The sequence below is a fragment of the Peromyscus maniculatus genome, chromosome 1 (assembly GCF_049852395.1).
Source record: "Peromyscus maniculatus bairdii isolate BWxNUB_F1_BW_parent chromosome 1, HU_Pman_BW_mat_3.1, whole genome shotgun sequence".
Taxonomy (NCBI): Eukaryota; Metazoa; Chordata; class Mammalia; order Rodentia; family Cricetidae; genus Peromyscus; species Peromyscus maniculatus.
In genome coordinates, this window is record NC_134852.1 from 156861236 (window position 1) to 156878604 (window position 17369).

The window sequence follows — 17369 nt, forward strand, 5'->3', positions numbered from 1 at the left end:
TGGCACCTTCACCTCCTGAGTCGTCTCACTGGGCCTTCTTTTTCATTCTTGCCTTTTTTAGTGAGGCACTCAAGCCCAGGACCTTGCCAGGTCTTGGCAGGCACTGTGCCATGAAGTCACACTCCAACCCAGAGCTTCCTTTTATTGGTTAACCGATCTAACCCAGATGGCGCTGGCCACAGCTCTTCTCAAAGAACGTTGGAGACCTAAACTCTAGACACTCTAAACAGTGTTTCTTTATCGTGAAGCGCACTGATAGGAGGCATAAATGTTTTCTCAGTGGCTGTGGGTGGCTGGTGCATGCCTTCACTCCCAGCATTTGGGAGCGGGACAGAGGCAAAGAGGGTCTCTGTGAGTTCCAGGCCAGCCACAAAGGACAGCTACCCTATCTCAAAGGAGAAAGAAAAAAAAAAAAAGCTTTTCCTCAGACTTCTAGTGTAAATCAAAATTCTTCATTTTCCCCCTTGCCTCCTCTGTTGGACTTTTGAATGGTATATTCTGTGTGTGTTCCCTTCCAGGCTAACCTTAAGTGAAGTCCACTCAAATGGGTGTCCGTCACGGCCGAGTGTGAGAGCCCAGGCCCGCAAGCCTCAATCCAGGACTGAATCCTTCGGTGTCAGCTCCCCAAGGCCCCACATTGAGCTCCCCAAGCTTTGGAGACCTCAGAGCAGCCCCTCCTTTCCAGTTCTTTCGGTGTTGGACCGTCTAACCCTCTTTCCTTGGCCTCCTCTGCTGAGGTTACTAGCATGTCCTGCCACACCCAGATTCACATTCACTTTTCATTCATGACAGAGGGTGGTGGGGCGGTGGGGGAGGGGGTTGACAGAGCATGCGCATGCCAGAGAACAACTTTGTGAAGTTGGTTCTCTCCTTCCATCACGAGAATTTTATTTATTTATTTATTTATTTGGGTTTTTTGAAACAAGGTTTCTCTGTGTAGTCCTGGCTGTCTTGGAACTCACTATTGTAGACCAGGCTGGCCTCGAACTCATAGAGATCCACCTGCCTCTGCCTCTGCCTCTGCCTCTGCCTCTGCCTCCCAAATGCTAGGATTAAAGGAAGGCACCACCACCGCCCAGCCCTCAAGGATCCAATTCAGGCTTGGTGGCAGGAGCTTTTATCTGCTGAGCCATTTTACCTGGCCCAAGTTCATTTTTTCAAAGCAGCACTTTATACACGTAAGTAGTGGGAAATGATCTGGTCACTCTCTCAATCTACCGTGTCCTAGGAATTCCCCCCACAGCACACTCTGCCTGATTTCTTGGAATGCAGCCAATGCTGGGGAACTCCAGGATCTGGAGAGATTCGAATCTTGTTCTCCACTGAGAACTGCAGCCAGCGGCGGTTTTTCCCTCCACAGCTTGGGAGTGGGAGAAAAAGACAAGAGGGCAGACACTGGAGTCAGTTGGTCGGGCGCGGTCACGGTAGAAGCAGCCTACAGTTGGGGAGGATCTCTCCATCCTGGGGAAGGGTGTGGTCGTCTGGTTCCTGCCGGTATCTGGGCCTCAGGGGCAGTAGGTTGTCCCTGCAGGTGCCTCAGCCAGTAGATAGCATCATTACAAATTCTGCAGGAGAGACAGGTCGGGGAAGGCCAACCCAGGTCAGGGATGGAGGAGGTTCAAAGTGCTGGAGGCATGGGAGAGGCGTCTGCGAGGGTGACTCACCATCGAAGTCTATGGTGCCATCCCCATTGAGGTCCATCTCCCGCAGCATCTCATCCAGCTCAGTGCCCTCTAGTGGCTCCCCCAGCAGAGCTGGTGCGGCCTGCCGGAGCTCTGCCACTGTGATCCGTCCATCCCTGTCCTTGTCAAACTGTCAAGACAGAGTCCGAGCAGGGCTCCTACCCACGCTGTCTCCCTAAGTGGCTCTTCTTGTTTTCTTTCTTTCTTTTTTTATTTGAGATAGGGTCTCACTATGTCATCCTGCCCAGGCTGGTCTCAAATTCACGGTTTCTCTTACCTCTGCCTCCCAAGTGCTGGGATTAAAAGCATGGGCCCACATGCTTGGCCTTCCTGGGTTGCTTTAGTTGGTTGGTTTATATTGTTGAGACAGTGTCTCATGAAGACCTGGCTGGCCTCAGACTCACTATGTAGTGGAGTATAGCCTTGACTCCTTAGCCTCCTGCCTTTGCCATCTCCCAAGGCTTTGGATTACATGTGTACCACCATGCCCTGGTTTCGTTTGTTGCAAAGGATTGAACCCAGGGCTTTGTGCATACTAAGTATTCACTTTACCAACTGAACTACACCCTATTCTTGGCTCTACTCCTGCCACTGCCTGGGCATCCAGGGCAATGATGCTTCCCACCAGGTATCTAACCCTTCCCATCCTCAGGAGTCAGGACTGCCTCCTAGAGGAGGATTCTCTGATCGAAGACCTTATGGGAATAAGCCAAGCCCTCTCTACCTGTCCCCAGACCCTAGTCCTGCCTCTCTGGGTCTCCTGAAGGTTCCCAATAAGGATGAAGTCCATGCTTGCCGCCACGTGCACTCCTTACCTCTCGGAAGGCGATGCGGAGCTCACGTACACCCAACATGTGAGCTGTCTCCTCCCTCAGCTTTGGGCTTATCAGCTCCACAAACTCTTCAAAATCCACAAAGCCACCCACTGTGGACCCAAGCAGAGCGTCACAATCTACTCAGTGAGATGCTACATTCTCTGTCTTCCCACCAGGGCTCTGAGCTCAGGAAGGCTCGCCTAGGTCCTTGCTCAAAGAGGGGTTTGTTTCTTGGCTATTGTGGGGGTCAGGGATGCTCCTGTTCTCCATGAAGCCCCAGTGGGCCAGAAAGAGACCAGGCTTCAGAGAAGGCAGCCCAAGTTCAAATCCTGTTGCTGTTTGAGGTTTTGGGTGGCTTACCAACCCTCTTGTTCTCACCCTGGGATGGGCCTGGAAGAAGGTACTCCTCAGAGCAGTGCTCTAGCTGAGTAGAGCTAAGCAGGAAGCTCTAAATTGTTGTGAGATATGTGTACACTGAATATGTGTCACTGTGGTTGGTTTAATAAAGAGATGAATGGCCAATAGCTAGGCAGGAAGAGGTTAGACGGGACTTCCAGGGACAGAGAGGACTCTGGGAAAAAGAAAGGCAGAGTCACCAGTCAGACACAGAGGAAGCATCATGGACAGTATGGAGAGATGAGATAATGAGCCACATGACAGAACATAGATTACAATAATTGGGTTAATTTAAGTTATAAGAGCTAGTGGGACAAGCCTAAGCTAAGATCACACTTTCACAATTAATAATAAGTCTTTGTGCCATTATTTAGGGCTGGCAGTGGGAAAGAAAGCCATCTACACACTAAATACCTTCTAAAAGCACTGTCACGCCATTGTCAGACCTTCATTTCTAAAATGTCACTAGTCCCCTACAATTCCAAGGGACTAGTAAGAACTTTACGGGAAAAGAGATGCATGGCCCTAGAATGTGCATTGTGCTTTTTGAGGCACAATCTCTATTCAGTCTTCACTGGCCTGGAGCTCACTATGTAGAGCAGGCTGGCCTTGAACTCACAGAGATCCTCCTGCCTCTGCTTCCCCAGAGGCATTATTAAAGGCGTGTGCCACCATGCCTAGCTCTGGTTAATTTTTGTGTGTGTCACCTTGACATAAGCTAGGGTCATTTAGGAAGAGAAATTTCAACTAAGGAAATGCCTTCCTCAGAGTGGCCCATAAGCAAGTCTGTGGGACATTTGCTTGATTAATGGTTGATGTGAGAGGGCCCAGTCCATCACGAGTGGTACCACTCCTGGGAAGGTGGTCCTGGGAGGTAGAAGAAAGGTAGCCGAGCAGGCGCCTGGAGAGCGAGCCAGTCAGCAGCATTTCCCTAAAGTTTCTGTTTCAGTTCCTGCCTCCAGGTTCCTGACTTGAGTTCCTGCTCTGACTTCCCTCAATGATAGATTGTAAGTTGTAATACAAATATACCCTTTTCTCTCCAAGTTGCTTTTGGTCATGGTATTGATCACCACAATAGAAAGCAAGCCAGGATGTGTACATCGATGGCAAATCCCATGCTCATTTTGGAAATTATTGTAAAAATGAAAAAACCAAGAGCAGCAGGTAGCTCCAAGGAATAAAGATGCCCGTCACCAAACCTGATGACCTGAGTTTGCGTAGCTCTCTGGGACCCACATGATAGAAGAACTCACTCCCAACAGCTCTATTCTGACCTCCAAATGCACACCATGGCACACACATCCTCCACTAATCATAACTAAAATTAAAAATAACATGACTGTGGCCCGCCCGCCCTCTAGGTAAGCAGGCTGGCTCCCAAACCAATCACCCGGCAGGGCTCCATCACTGACTGCGCATCTTCACGTGCTGTGACACTTCCAAGAGCTCCATCTCCGTGGGCATGTAGCCCAGCGTCCGCATGCAGTCACCCAGCTCCCGGTAGCCGATGTAGCCATCCTGGTCAGTGTCAAACTCCTCAAAGGCAGCCTGAAGCTCTGTAGGGTTAGCAGAAGTCAGACCAGGAAGCCAGATCCAGGGTCACCTTCCACCTCCCAGCAACGGTGAGAGACACTCACCCTCCAACTCCTCGGGGCCCAGTTCACGATCCTGTAGAGGAATAAGCCAACATGTCCCCATTGGCCACAGCTCCTCCAACCCCTCCAAGTTCACTGTGCAGGGCTGGCCCCACCAAAGCAGCTGAAAGACGGCTAAAATTGAGCCGGGCAGTGGTGGCGCATGCCTTTGATCCCAGCACTTGGGAGGCAGAGCCAGGCAGATCTTTGTGAGTTCAAGGCCAGCCTGATCTACAGAGCGAGATCCAGGACAGGCACCAAAACTACACAGAGAAACCCTGTCTCAAACAACAACAACAACAACAACAACAAAACAAACAAACAAAACAGCTAAAATCCTACAGAGCTACCTTTTCTCATGCTCTTGGAGCTTCAAATAAAATTCTCAAAGATGTCTGGTGTGAGGTCTTCTGGCCACTATACCAGCAGGCCCAAAACCAACTTTGTCCTGAATTGCTTGCCCCCCACCCCCGGTCTGGGGTACAAGAAGCCACAACTCTGTCCTGTCTTTCCCAATCTGGCACAAAAAGCAGGAGGCCTGGACAGGTAGGGGTAAAGATAAGCGAAGTTAGCCTCAATCCCCCACCCCTATACCCCCGACCTTTCCAAAGATGCGGTTGAGCAGGGGCCCATAAGTCCTTTGGGCAGCGTCCTGCTGGGGGTCAGGACGATGTCGGTGGGACTGTCGGTGAGAGGCTTGCCCAGGAGGTGCTGAGGATGGCTCATCCTGCCCCGCTCTGGTCTTTGGGGGGTTCTTGCTGCTTCCTGAGGCCTCAGAGCCCCGGCCAGAGGCCTGCTTTCCAGAACTGGCCTTCTGAGACCCTGGCAGCCGCCTCTCCTTCTTGCTCCTTCTTCTGGTCAAGGTGGAGCCCTCAGCAGCACTCCCAGGAGATACAACTCCTTCAGGGGTCTTCTGGGGGTCAGGAACCAGCTGTGAGCCATGCTCTGTTGCCATGTAGAGGATGACGGGACTCAGTGAGGCAGCTCCCTGGAGTGCCCTTCGTTCTCAGGGCCCAGAAAGCTGCTTATAGCCCTCCAGGCTTGAGTTGATCACCTGGGATCCACAGTGAGGGGGATTAGGGTAAATGATTCAGGCAGCCAGCCTAATCCCTGCCCTCTGCCCCAGAGTGGCCTGGCAGCACCAGATGGGTCTTGAAAACTGTTCTCAGGAGTGAGGGTGCCAGGACACAGCAGCTGCAGGGAGCTCATACTTAAGCTCAGCCACTTATCTAGTAGAAGCAGCCAATGTATCCTTCCAAGTCTCAGTTTACCCATCTGTGAAATGGGGGCACACTGCTGCAGAGTTAAGCACTCATCCCGGAGTGCGACGTGGCTGAACTTAGTGCAGCAAAGACCCCTTTGGCAGGAGGAGGAATACTGGAAAAGACTGAGAGTTGTCACCTTGGGTCCCCCATGGAGCGACATCCTAGTTGGGGCAGAGGGCAAATGGAACTTTAGAAAAGAGGCCTTGGATGCTGAGAGGGGCGTGGGGATGACACCACATGCCCTGGGCCTTAGGAGCTCCTGCAGAGGGTCTCCATTATCTAACCCTGCTGGGATGGGGGGCCCTGGCTGGTGACTTAGCCCTATGGGGCCACGGTTAGGGTTTCCCAGAGAGCAGACCCATAAATGATTGATGCTGCCTCAGCTTGGGTTTCCTGCCTGTCTGCCTTCATATTGCCACCAGGCGCCATGCGGCAGGCCCCATCCTGGGGCTGGTTGGTGACTGGACCTTGGACAAGCAGGCAGCACCCTGCTCCTTCTACCCGGCCTGCACCTCCCAGGTAAGCCAGGCAATGCTGCAGGCCCGGAGGGAGGGGTACCCAGGCTCTGGGGCCAGCAGAGCCGGAACCCATAGAGGAGACCCTGCCAAGAGAGAGAGAGGTGGGGGTGGGGGGCCGTGGGGACAGCGGCTGCGACCACGAGTCCAGGTGTGACCAGGGGTGCTCCATAGGTAGATGGTAGCCAGTCCCTCTCCACCTGCAGAGGGATGCTTTCTTCCCTCCACCAGCTGGGGGAGGTAGAATAAGGACAGCAGAGGCGATTGGGACTCCTGCCTGGGTGTGTCCCTCCCCCACTTCATTGTGACCATCCTGGGGAGTCCCCTGCTCCTCTGCACAGCAGCCCACTGCTCCTGCTCCACACAGCAGCCCACTGCTCCTCCTCCACACAGCAGCCCACTGCTCCTCCTCCACACAGCAGCCCACTGCTCCTCCTCCACACATCAGCCCACTGCTCCTCCTCCACACAGCAGCCCACTGCTCCTCCACACAGCAGCCCACTGCTCCTCTTCCACACAGCAGCCCACTGCTCCTCCTCTGCACAGCAGTCCACTGCTCCTCTACACAGCAGTCCACTGCTCCTCTACACAGCAGCCCACTGCTCCTCTACACAGCAGCCCACTGCTCCTCCTCTACACAGCAGTCCACTGCTCCTCCACACAGCAGCCCACTGCTCCTCTACACAGCAGCCCACTGCTCCTCCACACAGCAGCCCACTGCTCCTCCTCCACACAGCAGCCCACTGCTCCTCTACACAGCAGCCCACTGCTCCTCCTCCACACAGCAGCCCACTGCTCCTCCTCCACACAGCAGCCCACTGCTCCTCCTCCACACAGCAGCCCACTGCTCCTCCTCCACACAGCAGCCCACTGCTTCTCCTCTAAACAGCAGCCCACTGCTCCTCCTCCACACAGCAGCCCACTGCTCCTCTACACAGCAGTCCACTGCTCCTCCTCTACACAGCAGCCCACTGCTCCTCTACACAGCAGTCCACTGCTCCTCCTCACAGCAGCCCACTGCTCCTCCTCCACACAGCAGCCCACTGCTCCTCCTCTACACAGCAGTCCACTGCTCCTCTACACAGCAGCCCACTGCTCCTCTACACAGCAGCCCACTGCTCCTCCTCTGCACAGCAGCCCACTGCTCCTCTACACAGCAGCCCACTGCTCCTCCTCTGCACAGCAGCCCACTGCTCCTCTACACAGCAGTCCACTGCTCCTCCTCACAGCAGCCCACTGCTCCTCCACACAGCAGTCCACTGCTCCTCCTCACAGCAGCCCACTGCTCCTCCTCCTCACAGCAGCCCACTGCTCCTCCTCCACACAGCAGCCCACTGCTCCTCCTCCACACAGCAGCCCACTGCTCCTCCTCTACACAGCAGCCCACTGCTCCTCCTCTACACAGCAGTCCACTGCTCCTCCTCTACACAGCAGCCCACTGCTCCTCTACACAGCAGCCCACTGCTCCTTCTCCACACAGCAGCCCACTGCTCCTCCTCCACACAGCAGCCCACTGCTCCTCTACACAGCAGTCCACTGCTCCTCTACACAGCAGTCCACTGCTCCTCCTCCACACAGCAGCCCACTGCTCCTCCTCTACACAGCAGCCCACTGCTCCTCTACACAGCAGTCCACTGCTCCTCCTCCACACAGCAGCCCACTGCTCCTCCTCTACACAGCAGCCCACTGCTCCTCCTCCACACAGCAGCCCACTGCTCCTCCTCCGCACAGCAGCCCACTGCTCCTCTACACAGCAGCCCACTGCTCCTCCTCCTCACAGCAGCCCACTGCTCCTCCTCCGCACAGCAGCCCACTGCTCCTCCACACAGCAGTCCACTGCTCCTCCTCCTCACAGCAGCCCACTGCTCCTCTACACAGCAGCCCACTGCTCCTCCTCTACACAGCAGCCCACTGCTCCTCCACACAACAGTCCACTGCTCCTCTACACAGCAGTCCACTGCTCCTCCTCCACACAGCAGCCCACTGCTCCTCCACACAGCAATCCACTGCTCCTCCTCACAGCAGCCCACTGCTCCTCCTCCTCACAGCAGCCCACTGCTCCTCCTCTACACAGCAGCCCACTGCTCCTCTACACAGCAGTCCACTGCTCCTCCTCACAGCAGCCCACTGCTCCTCTACACAGCAGCCCACTGCTCCTCTACACAGCAGTCCACTGCTCCTCGTCTACACAGCAGCCCACTGCTCCTCCTCTACACAGCAGTCCACTGCTCCTCCTCTACACAGCAGTCCACTGCTCCTCCTCTACACAGCAGTCCACTGCTCCTCTACACAGCAGCCCACTGCTCCTCCTCACAGCAGCCCACTGCTCCTCCTCACAGCAGCCCACTGCTCCTCCTCTACACAGCAGCCCACTGCTCCTCCTCTACACAGCAGTCCACTGCTCCTCCTCTACACAGCAGTCCACTGCTCCTCCTCTACACAGCAGCCCACTGCTCCTCCTCCACACAGCAGCCCACTGCTCCTCCACACAGCAGTCCACTGCTCCTCCTCTGCACAGCAGTCCACTGCTCCTCCTCCACACAGCAGTCCACTGCTCCTCCTCCTCACAGCAGCCCACTGCTCCTCCTCACAGCAGCCCACTGCTCCTCCTCACAGCAGCCCACTGCTCCTCCTCTACACAGCAGCCCACTGCTCCTCCTCTACACAGCAGTCCACTGCTCCTCCTCTACACAGCAGTCCACTGCTCCTCCTCTACACAGCAGCCCACTGCTCCTCCTCCACACAGCAGCCCACTGCTCCTCCACACAGCAGTCCACTGCTCCTCCTCTGCACAGCAGTCCACTGCTCCTCCTCCACACAGCAGTCCACTGCTCCTCCACACAGCAGTCCACTGCTCCTCCTCCACACAGCAGTCCACTGCTCCTCCTCTACACAGCAGTCCACTGCTCCTCCTCCACACAGCAGCCCACTGCTCCTCCTCCTCACAGCAGCCCACTGCTCCTCCACACAGCAGTCCACTGCTCCTCCTCCACACAGCAGCCCACTGCTCCTCCTCCACACAGCAGCCCACTGCTCCTCCACACAGCAGTCCACTGCTCCTCCTCTACACAGCAGTCCACTGCTCCTCCTCCACACAGCAGCCCACTGCTCCTCCTCCACACAGCAGCCCACTGCTCCTCCTCTACACAGCAGCCCACTGCTCCTCTACACAGCAGCCCACTGCTCCTCCTCTACACAGCAGCCCACTGCTCCTCCTCTACACAGCAGCCCACTGCTCCTCCTCTACACAGCAGCCCACTGCTCCTCTACACAGCAGTCCACTGCTCCTCCTCTACACAGCAGTCCACTGCTCCTCTACACAGCAGCCCACTGCTCCTCCTCTGCACAGCAGCCCACTGCTCCTCCTCTACACAGCACCCCACTGCTCCTCCTCTGCACAGCAGCCCACTGCTCCTCTACACAGCAGCCCACTGCTCCTCCTCCACACAGCAGTCCACTGCTCCTCTACACAGCAGCCCACTGCTCCTCCACACAGCAGCCCACTGCTCCTCTGCACAGCAGTCCACTGCTCCTCTACACAGCAGCCCACTGCTCCTCCTCCACACAGCAGCCCACTGCTCCTCTACACAGCAGCCCACTGCTCCTCTACACAGCAGTCCACTGCTCCTCCACACAGCAGTCCACTGCTCCTCTACACAGCAGTCCACTGCTCCTCCTCCACACAGCAGCCCACTGCTCCTCTACACAGCAGCCCACTGCTCCTCTACACAGCAGTCCACTGCTCCTCCACACAGCAGTCCACTGCTCCTCCACACAGCAGTCCACTGCTCCTCCACACAGCAGTCCACTGCTCCTCTACACAGCAGCCCACTGCTCCTCCTCCACACAGCAGTCCACTGCTCCTCCTCCACACAGCAGCCCACTGCTCCTCTACACAGCAGTCCACTGCTCCTCTACACAGCAGCCCACTGCTCCTCCACACAGCAGTCCACTGCTCCTCCTCCACACAGCAGCCCACTGCTCCTCTACACAGCAGTCCACTGCTCCTCCACACAGCAGCCCACTGCTCCTCCTCCACACAGCAGTCCACTGCTCCTCTACACAGCAGCCCACTGCTCCTCTGCACAGCAGCCCACTGCTCCTCTACACAGCAGTCCACTGCTCCTCCTCCACACAGCAGCCCACTGCTCCTCTACACAGCAGCCCACTGCTCCTCCTCTACACAGCAGCCCACTGCTCCTCTGCACAGCAGCCCACTGCTCCTCCTCCACACAGCAGCCCACTGCTCCTCCTCTACACAGCAGCCCACTGCTCCTCCTCTACACAGCAGCCCACTGCTCCTCCTCTACACAGCAGCCCACTGCTCCTCTACACAGCAGCCCACTGCTCCTCCACACAGCAGCCCACTGCTCCTCCACACAGCAGTCCACTGCTCCTCCTCCACACAGCAGTCCACTGCTCCTCCTCCACACAGCAGCCCACTGCTCCTCCACACAGCAGTCCACTGCTCCTCTACACAGCAGCCCACTGCTCCTCCGCACAGCAGTCCACTGCTCCTCCGCTACACAGCAGTCCACTGCTCCTCCTCTACACAGCAGTCCACTGCTCCTCTACACTGCAGTCCACTGCTCCTCCTCCACACAGCAGTCCACTGCTCCTCCTCTGCACAGCAGTCCACTGCTCCTCCTCTGCACAGCAGCCCACTGCTCCTCCACACAGCAGTCCACTGCTCCTCCACACAGCAGCCCACTGCTCCTCCACACAGCAGTCCACTGCTCCTCCTCCACACAGCAGCCCACTGCTCCTCCTCCACACAGCAGTCCACTGCTCCTCCTCTGCACAGCAGTCCACTGCTCCTCCTCTGCACAGCAGCCCACTGCTCCTCCTCCACACAGCAGTCCACTGCTCCTCCTCTGCACAGCAGTCCACTGCTCCTCCTCTGCACAGCAGCCCACTGCTCCTCCTCCACACAGCAGTCCACTGCTCCTCCTCTGCACAGCAGTCCACTGCTCCTCCTCTGCACAGCAGCCCACTGCTCCTCCTCTGCACAGCAGCCCACTGCTCCTCCTCCACACAGCAGCCCACTGCTCCTCCTCTGCACAGCAGCCCACTGCTCCTCCTCTACACAGCAGTCCACTGCTCCCCCTCCACACAGCAGCCCACTGCTCCTCCACACAGCAGTCCACTGCTCCTCCTCACAGCAGCCCACTGCTCCTCCTCCTCACAGCAGCCCACTGCTCCTCCTCTACACAGCAGCCCACTGCTCCTCCTCCACACAGCAGCCCACTGCTCCTCTACACAGCAGCCCACTGCTTCTCCTCTACACAGCAGTCCACTGCTCCTCCACACAGCAGCCCACTGCTCCTCCTCCACACAGCAGCCCACTGCTCCTCCTCTGCACAGCAGTCCACTGCTCCTCTACACAGCAGTCCACTGCTCCTCTACACAGCAGCCCACTGCTCCTCTACACAGCAGCCCACTGCTCCTCCTCTACACAGCAGTCCACTGCTCCTCCACACAGCAGCCCACTGCTCCTCTACACAGCAGCCCACTGCTCCTCCACACAGCAGCCCACTGCTCCTCCTCCACACAGCAGCCCACTGCTCCTCTACACAGCAGCCCACTGCTCCTCCTCCACACAGCAGCCCACTGCTCCTCCTCCACACAGCAGCCCACTGCTCCTCCTCCACACAGCAGCCCACTGCTCCTCCTCCACACAGCAGCCCACTGCTTCTCCTCTAAACAGCAGCCCACTGCTCCTCCTCCACACAGCAGCCCACTGCTCCTCTACACAGCAGTCCACTGCTCCTCCTCTACACAGCAGCCCACTGCTCCTCTACACAGCAGTCCACTGCTCCTCCTCACAGCAGCCCACTGCTCCTCCTCCACACAGCAGCCCACTGCTCCTCCTCTACACAGCAGCCCACTGCTCCTCCTCTACACAGCAGTCCACTGCTCCTCTACACAGCAGCCCACTGCTCCTCTACACAGCAGCCCACTGCTCCTCCTCTGCACAGCAGCCCACTGCTCCTCTACACAGCAGTCCACTGCTCCTCCTCACAGCAGCCCACTGCTCCTCCACACAGCAGTCCACTGCTCCTCCTCACAGCAGCCCACTGCTCCTCCTCCTCACAGCAGCCCACTGCTCCTCCTCCACACAGCAGCCCACTGCTCCTCCTCCACACAGCAGCCCACTGCTCCTCCTCTACACAGCAGCCCACTGCTCCTCCTCTACACAGCAGTCCACTGCTCCTCCTCTACACAGCAGCCCACTGCTCCTCTACACAGCAGCCCACTGCTCCTTCTCCACACAGCAGCCCACTGCTCCTCCTCCACACAGCAGCCCACTGCTCCTCTACACAGCAGTCCACTGCTCCTCTACACAGCAGTCCACTGCTCCTCCTCCACACAGCAGCCCACTGCTCCTCCTCTACACAGCAGCCCACTGCTCCTCTACACAGCAGTCCACTGCTCCTCCTCCACACAGCAGCCCACTGCTCCTCCTCTACACAGCAGCCCACTGCTCCTCCTCCACACAGCAGCCCACTGCTCCTCCTCCACACAGCAGCCCACTGCTCCTCTACACAGCAGTCCACTGCTCCTCTACACAGCAGCCCACTGCTCCTCTACACAGCAGCCCACTGCTCCTCTACACACAGCAGCCCACTGCTCCTCCTCTACACAGCAGCCCACTGCTCCTCCTCCACACAGCAGCCCACTGCTCCTCCTCCACACAGCAGTCCACTGCTCCTCCTCCTCACAGCAGCCCACTGCTCCTCCTCCACACAGCAGCCCACTGCTCCTCCTCCGCACAGCAGCCCACTGCTCCTCTACACAGCAGCCCACTGCTCCTCCTCCTCACAGCAGCCCACTGCTCCTCCTCCGCACAGCAGCCCACTGCTCCTCCACACAGCAGTCCACTGCTCCTCCTCCTCACAGCAGCCCACTGCTCCTCTACACAGCAGCCCACTGCTCCTCCTCTACACAGCAGCCCACTGCTCCTCCTCCACACAGCAGCCCACTGCTCCTCTACACATCAGTCCACTGCTCCTCCTCACAGCAGCCCACTGCTCCTCTACACAGCAGCCCACTGCTCCTCTACACAGCAGTCCACTGCTCCTCCTCTACACAGCAGCCCACTGCTCCTCCACACAGCAGTCCACTGCTCCTCCTCACAGCAGCCCACTGCTCCTCCTCCTCACAGCAGCCCACTGCTCCTCCTCTACACAGCAGCCCACTGCTCCTCTACACATCAGTCCACTGCTCCTCCTCACAGCAGCCCACTGCTCCTCTACACAGCAGCCCACTGCTCCTCTACACAGCAGTCCACTGCTCCTCCTCTACACAGCAGCCCACTGCTCCTCCTCTACACAGCAGTCCACTGCTCCTCCTCTACACAGCAGTCCACTGCTCCTCTTCTACACAGCAGTCCACTGCTCCTCTACACAGCAGCCCACTGCTCCTCCTCACAGCAGCCCACTGCTCCTCCTCACAGCAGCCCACTGCTCCTCCTCTACACAGCAGCCCACTGCTCCTCCTCTACACAGCAGTCCACTGCTCCTCCTCTACACAGCAGTCCACTGCTCCTCCTCTACACAGCAGCCCACTGCTCCTCCTCCACACAGCAGCCCACTGCTCCTCCACACAGCAGTCCACTGCTCCTCCTCTGCACAGCAGTCCACTGCTCCTCCTCCACACAGCAGTCCACTGCTCCTCCACACAGCAGTCCACTGCTCCTCCTCCACACAGCAGTCCACTGCTCCTCCTCTACACAGCAGTCCACTGCTCCTCCTCCACACAGCAGCCCACTGCTCCTCCTCCTCACAGCAGCCCACTGCTCCTCCACACAGCAGTCCACTGCTCCTCCTCCACACAGCAGCCCACTGCTCCTCCTCCACACAGCAGCCCACTGCTCCTCCACACAGCAGTCCACTGCTCCTCCTCTACACAGCAGTCCACTGCTCCTCCTCCACACAGCAGCCCACTGCTCCTCCTCCACACAGCAGCCCACTGCTCCTCCTCTACACAGCAGCCCACTGCTCCTCTACACAGCAGCCCACTGCTCCTCCTCTACACAGCAGCCCACTGCTCCTCCTCTACACAGCAGCCCACTGCTCCTCCTCTACACAGCAGCCCACTGCTCCTCTACACAGCAGTCCACTGCTCCTCCTCTACACAGCAGTCCACTGCTCCTCTACACAGCAGCCCACTGCTCCTCCTCTGCACAGCAGCCCACTGCTCCTCCTCTACACAGCAGCCCACTGCTCCTCCTCTGCACAGCAGCCCACTGCTCCTCTACACAGCAGCCCACTGCTCCTCCTCCACACAGCAGTCCACTGCTCCTCTACACAGCAGCCCACTGCTCCTCCACACAGCAGCCCACTGCTCCTCTGCACAGCAGTCCACTGCTCCTCTACACAGCAGCCCACTGCTCCTCCTCCACACAGCAGCCCACTGCTCCTCTACACAGCAGCCCACTGCTCCTCTACACAGCAGTCCACTGCTCCTCCACACAGCAGTCCACTGCTCCTCTACACAGCAGTCCACTGCTCCTCCTCCACACAGCAGCCCACTGCTCCTCTACACAGCAGCCCACTGCTCCTCTACACAGCAGTCCACTGCTCCTCCACACAGCAGTCCACTGCTCCTCCACACAGCAGTCCACTGCTCCTCCACACAGCAGTCCACTGCTCCTCTACAGAGCAGCCCACTGCTCCTCCTCCACACAGCAGTCCACTGCTCCTCCTCCACACAGCAGCCCACTGCTCCTCTACACAGCAGCCCACTGCTCCTCCACACAGCAGTCCACTGCTCCTCCTCCACACAGCAGCCCACTGCTCCTCTACACAGCAGTCCACTGCTCCTCCACACAGCAGCCCACTGCTCCTCCTCCACACAGCAGTCCACTGCTCCTCCACACAGCAGTCCACTGCTCCTCCTCCACACAGCAGTCCACTGCTCCTCTACACAGCAGCCCACTGCTCCTCTGCACAGCAGCCCACTGCTCCTCTACACAGCAGTCCACTGCTCCTCCTCCACACAGCAGCCCACTGCTCCTCTACACAGCAGCCCACTGCTCCTCTTCTACACAGCAGTCCACTGCTCCTCTACACAGCAGTCCACTGCTCCTCCTCTACACAGCAGCCCACTGCTCCTCTGCACAGCAGCCCACTGCTCCTCCTCCACACAGCAGCCCACTGCTCCTCCTCTACACAGCAGCCCACTGCTCCTCCTCTACACAGCAGCCCACTGCTCCTCCTCTACACAGCAGCCCACTGCTCCTCTACACAGCAGCCCACTGCTCCTCCACACAGCAGCCCACTGCTCCTCCACACAGCAGTCCACTGCTCCTCTACACAGCAGCCCACTGCTCCTCTACACAGCAGTCCACTGCTCCTCCTCCACACAGCAGCCCACTGCTCCTCCTCTGCACAGCAGTCCACTGCTCCTCTACACAGCAGCCCACTGCTCCTCCTCTACACAGCAGCCCACTGCTCCTCCTCTACACAGCAGCCCACTGCTCCTCCTCTACACAGCAGCCCACTGCTCCTCCTCTACACAGCAGCCCACTGCTCCTCCTCTACACAGCAGCCCACTGCTCCTCCACACAGCAGTCCACTGCTCCTCTACACAGCAGCCCACTGCTCCTCTACACAGCAGCCCACTGCTACTCCTCTACACAGCAGCCCACTGGTCCTCCTCTACACAGCAGCCCACTGCTCCTCCTCTACACAGCAGTCCACTGCTCCTCCACACAGCAGTCCACTGCTCCTCTACACAGCAGCCCACTGCTCCTCTACACAGCAGCCCACTGCTCCTCCTCTACACAGCAGCCCACTGCTCCTCCTCTACACAGCAGCCCACTGCTCCTCCACACAGCAGCCCACTGCTCCTCCACACAGCAGCCCACTGCTCCTCCACACAGCAGCCCACTGCTCCTCCTCTGCACAGCAGCCCACTGCTCCTCCTCTACACAGCAGCCCACTGCTCCTCCTCCACACAGCAGCCCACTGCTCCTCCTCTACACAGCAGTCCACTGTTCCTCTACACAGCAGCCCACTGCTCCTCCACACAGCAGCCCACTGCTCCTCCACACAGCAGCCCACTGCTCCTCTACACAGCAGCCCACTGCTCCTCTACACAGCAGCCCACTGCTCCTCCTCTACACAGCAGCCCACTGCTCCTCCTCCACACAGCAGCCCACTGCTCCTCTACACAGCAGCCCACTGCTCCTCTACACAGCAGCCCACTGCTCCTCCACACAGCAGCCCACTGCTCCTCCTCCACACAGCAGCCCACTCCTCCTCTACACAGCAGTCCACTGCTCCTCTTCTACACAGCAGCCCACTGCTCCTCCTCCACACAGCAGCCCACTGCTCCTCCTCTGCACAGCAGTCCACTGCTCCTCCACACAGCAGTCCACTGCTCCTCCTCCACACAGCAGTCCACTGCTCCTCTACACAGCAGCCCACTGCTCCTCTGCACAGCAGCCCACTGCTCCTCTACACAGCAGTCCACTGCTCCTCCTCCACACAGCAGCCCACTGCTCCTCTACACAGCAGCCCACTGCTCCTCCTCTACACAGCAGCCCACTGCTCCTCTGCACAGCAGCCCACTGCTCCTCCACACAGCAGCCCACTGCTCCTCCTCTACACAGCAGCCCACTGCTCCTCCACACAGCAGTCCACTGCTCCTCTACACAGCAGCCCACTGCTCCTCTGCACAGCAGCCCACTGCTCCTCTACACAGCAGTCCACTGCTCCTCCTCCACACAGCAGCCCACTGCTCCTCCTCTGCACAGCAGTCCACTGCTCCTATACACAGCAGCCCACTGCTCCTCCTCTACACAGCAGCCCACTGCTTTTCCTCTACACAGCAGCCCACTGCTCCTCCACACAGCAGCCCACTGCTCCTCTGCACAGCAGCCCACTGCTCCTCCTCCACACAGCAGTCCACTGCTCCTCCTCTACACAGCAGCCCACTGTTCCTCCTCCACACAGCAGCCCACTGCTCCTCCTCCACACAGCAGCCCACTGCTCCTCCTCTACACAGCAGCCCACTGCTCCTCCTCTACACAGCAGCCCACTGTTCCTCTACACAG

General features: G+C 58.3%; 1 protein-coding gene across 1 annotated transcript; it reads right to left on the reverse strand.

Moving 5' to 3' along the window:
• Positions 1 to 915: 915 nt before the first annotated feature.
• Positions 916 to 5482, reverse strand: Cabp4 (calcium binding protein 4). Its single transcript, XM_006980536.2, has 6 exons — positions 5129 to 5482; positions 4531 to 4561; positions 4306 to 4449; positions 2498 to 2607; positions 1665 to 1812; positions 916 to 1565 (listed from the first exon to the last, which is right to left on the reverse strand). The coding sequence occupies exons 1-6, from the start codon at positions 5480 to 5482 to the stop codon at positions 1537 to 1539; spliced, it is 816 nt and encodes a 271-aa protein (XP_006980598.1). The 3' UTR covers positions 916 to 1536.
• Between the last annotated feature and the right edge of the window lie 11887 nt (positions 5483 to 17369).

Bases quoted from the DNA above. Each gene is read 5' to 3' on its own strand.
- Cabp4 (XM_006980536.2), bottom strand. From the start codon at position 5,482: ATGGCAACAGAGCATGGCTCACAGCTGGTTCCTGACCCCCAGAAGACC. The intron at 2,608-4,305 runs GTCAGTGATGGA...TTGGGTCCACAG, and splicing joins ACAGCACGTGAAGATGCGCA to TGGGTGGCTTTGTGGATTTT. The intron at 1,566-1,664 runs GTGAGTCACCCT...TCTCTCCTGCAG, and splicing joins TGGCACCATAGACTTCGATG to AATTTGTAATGATGCTATCT.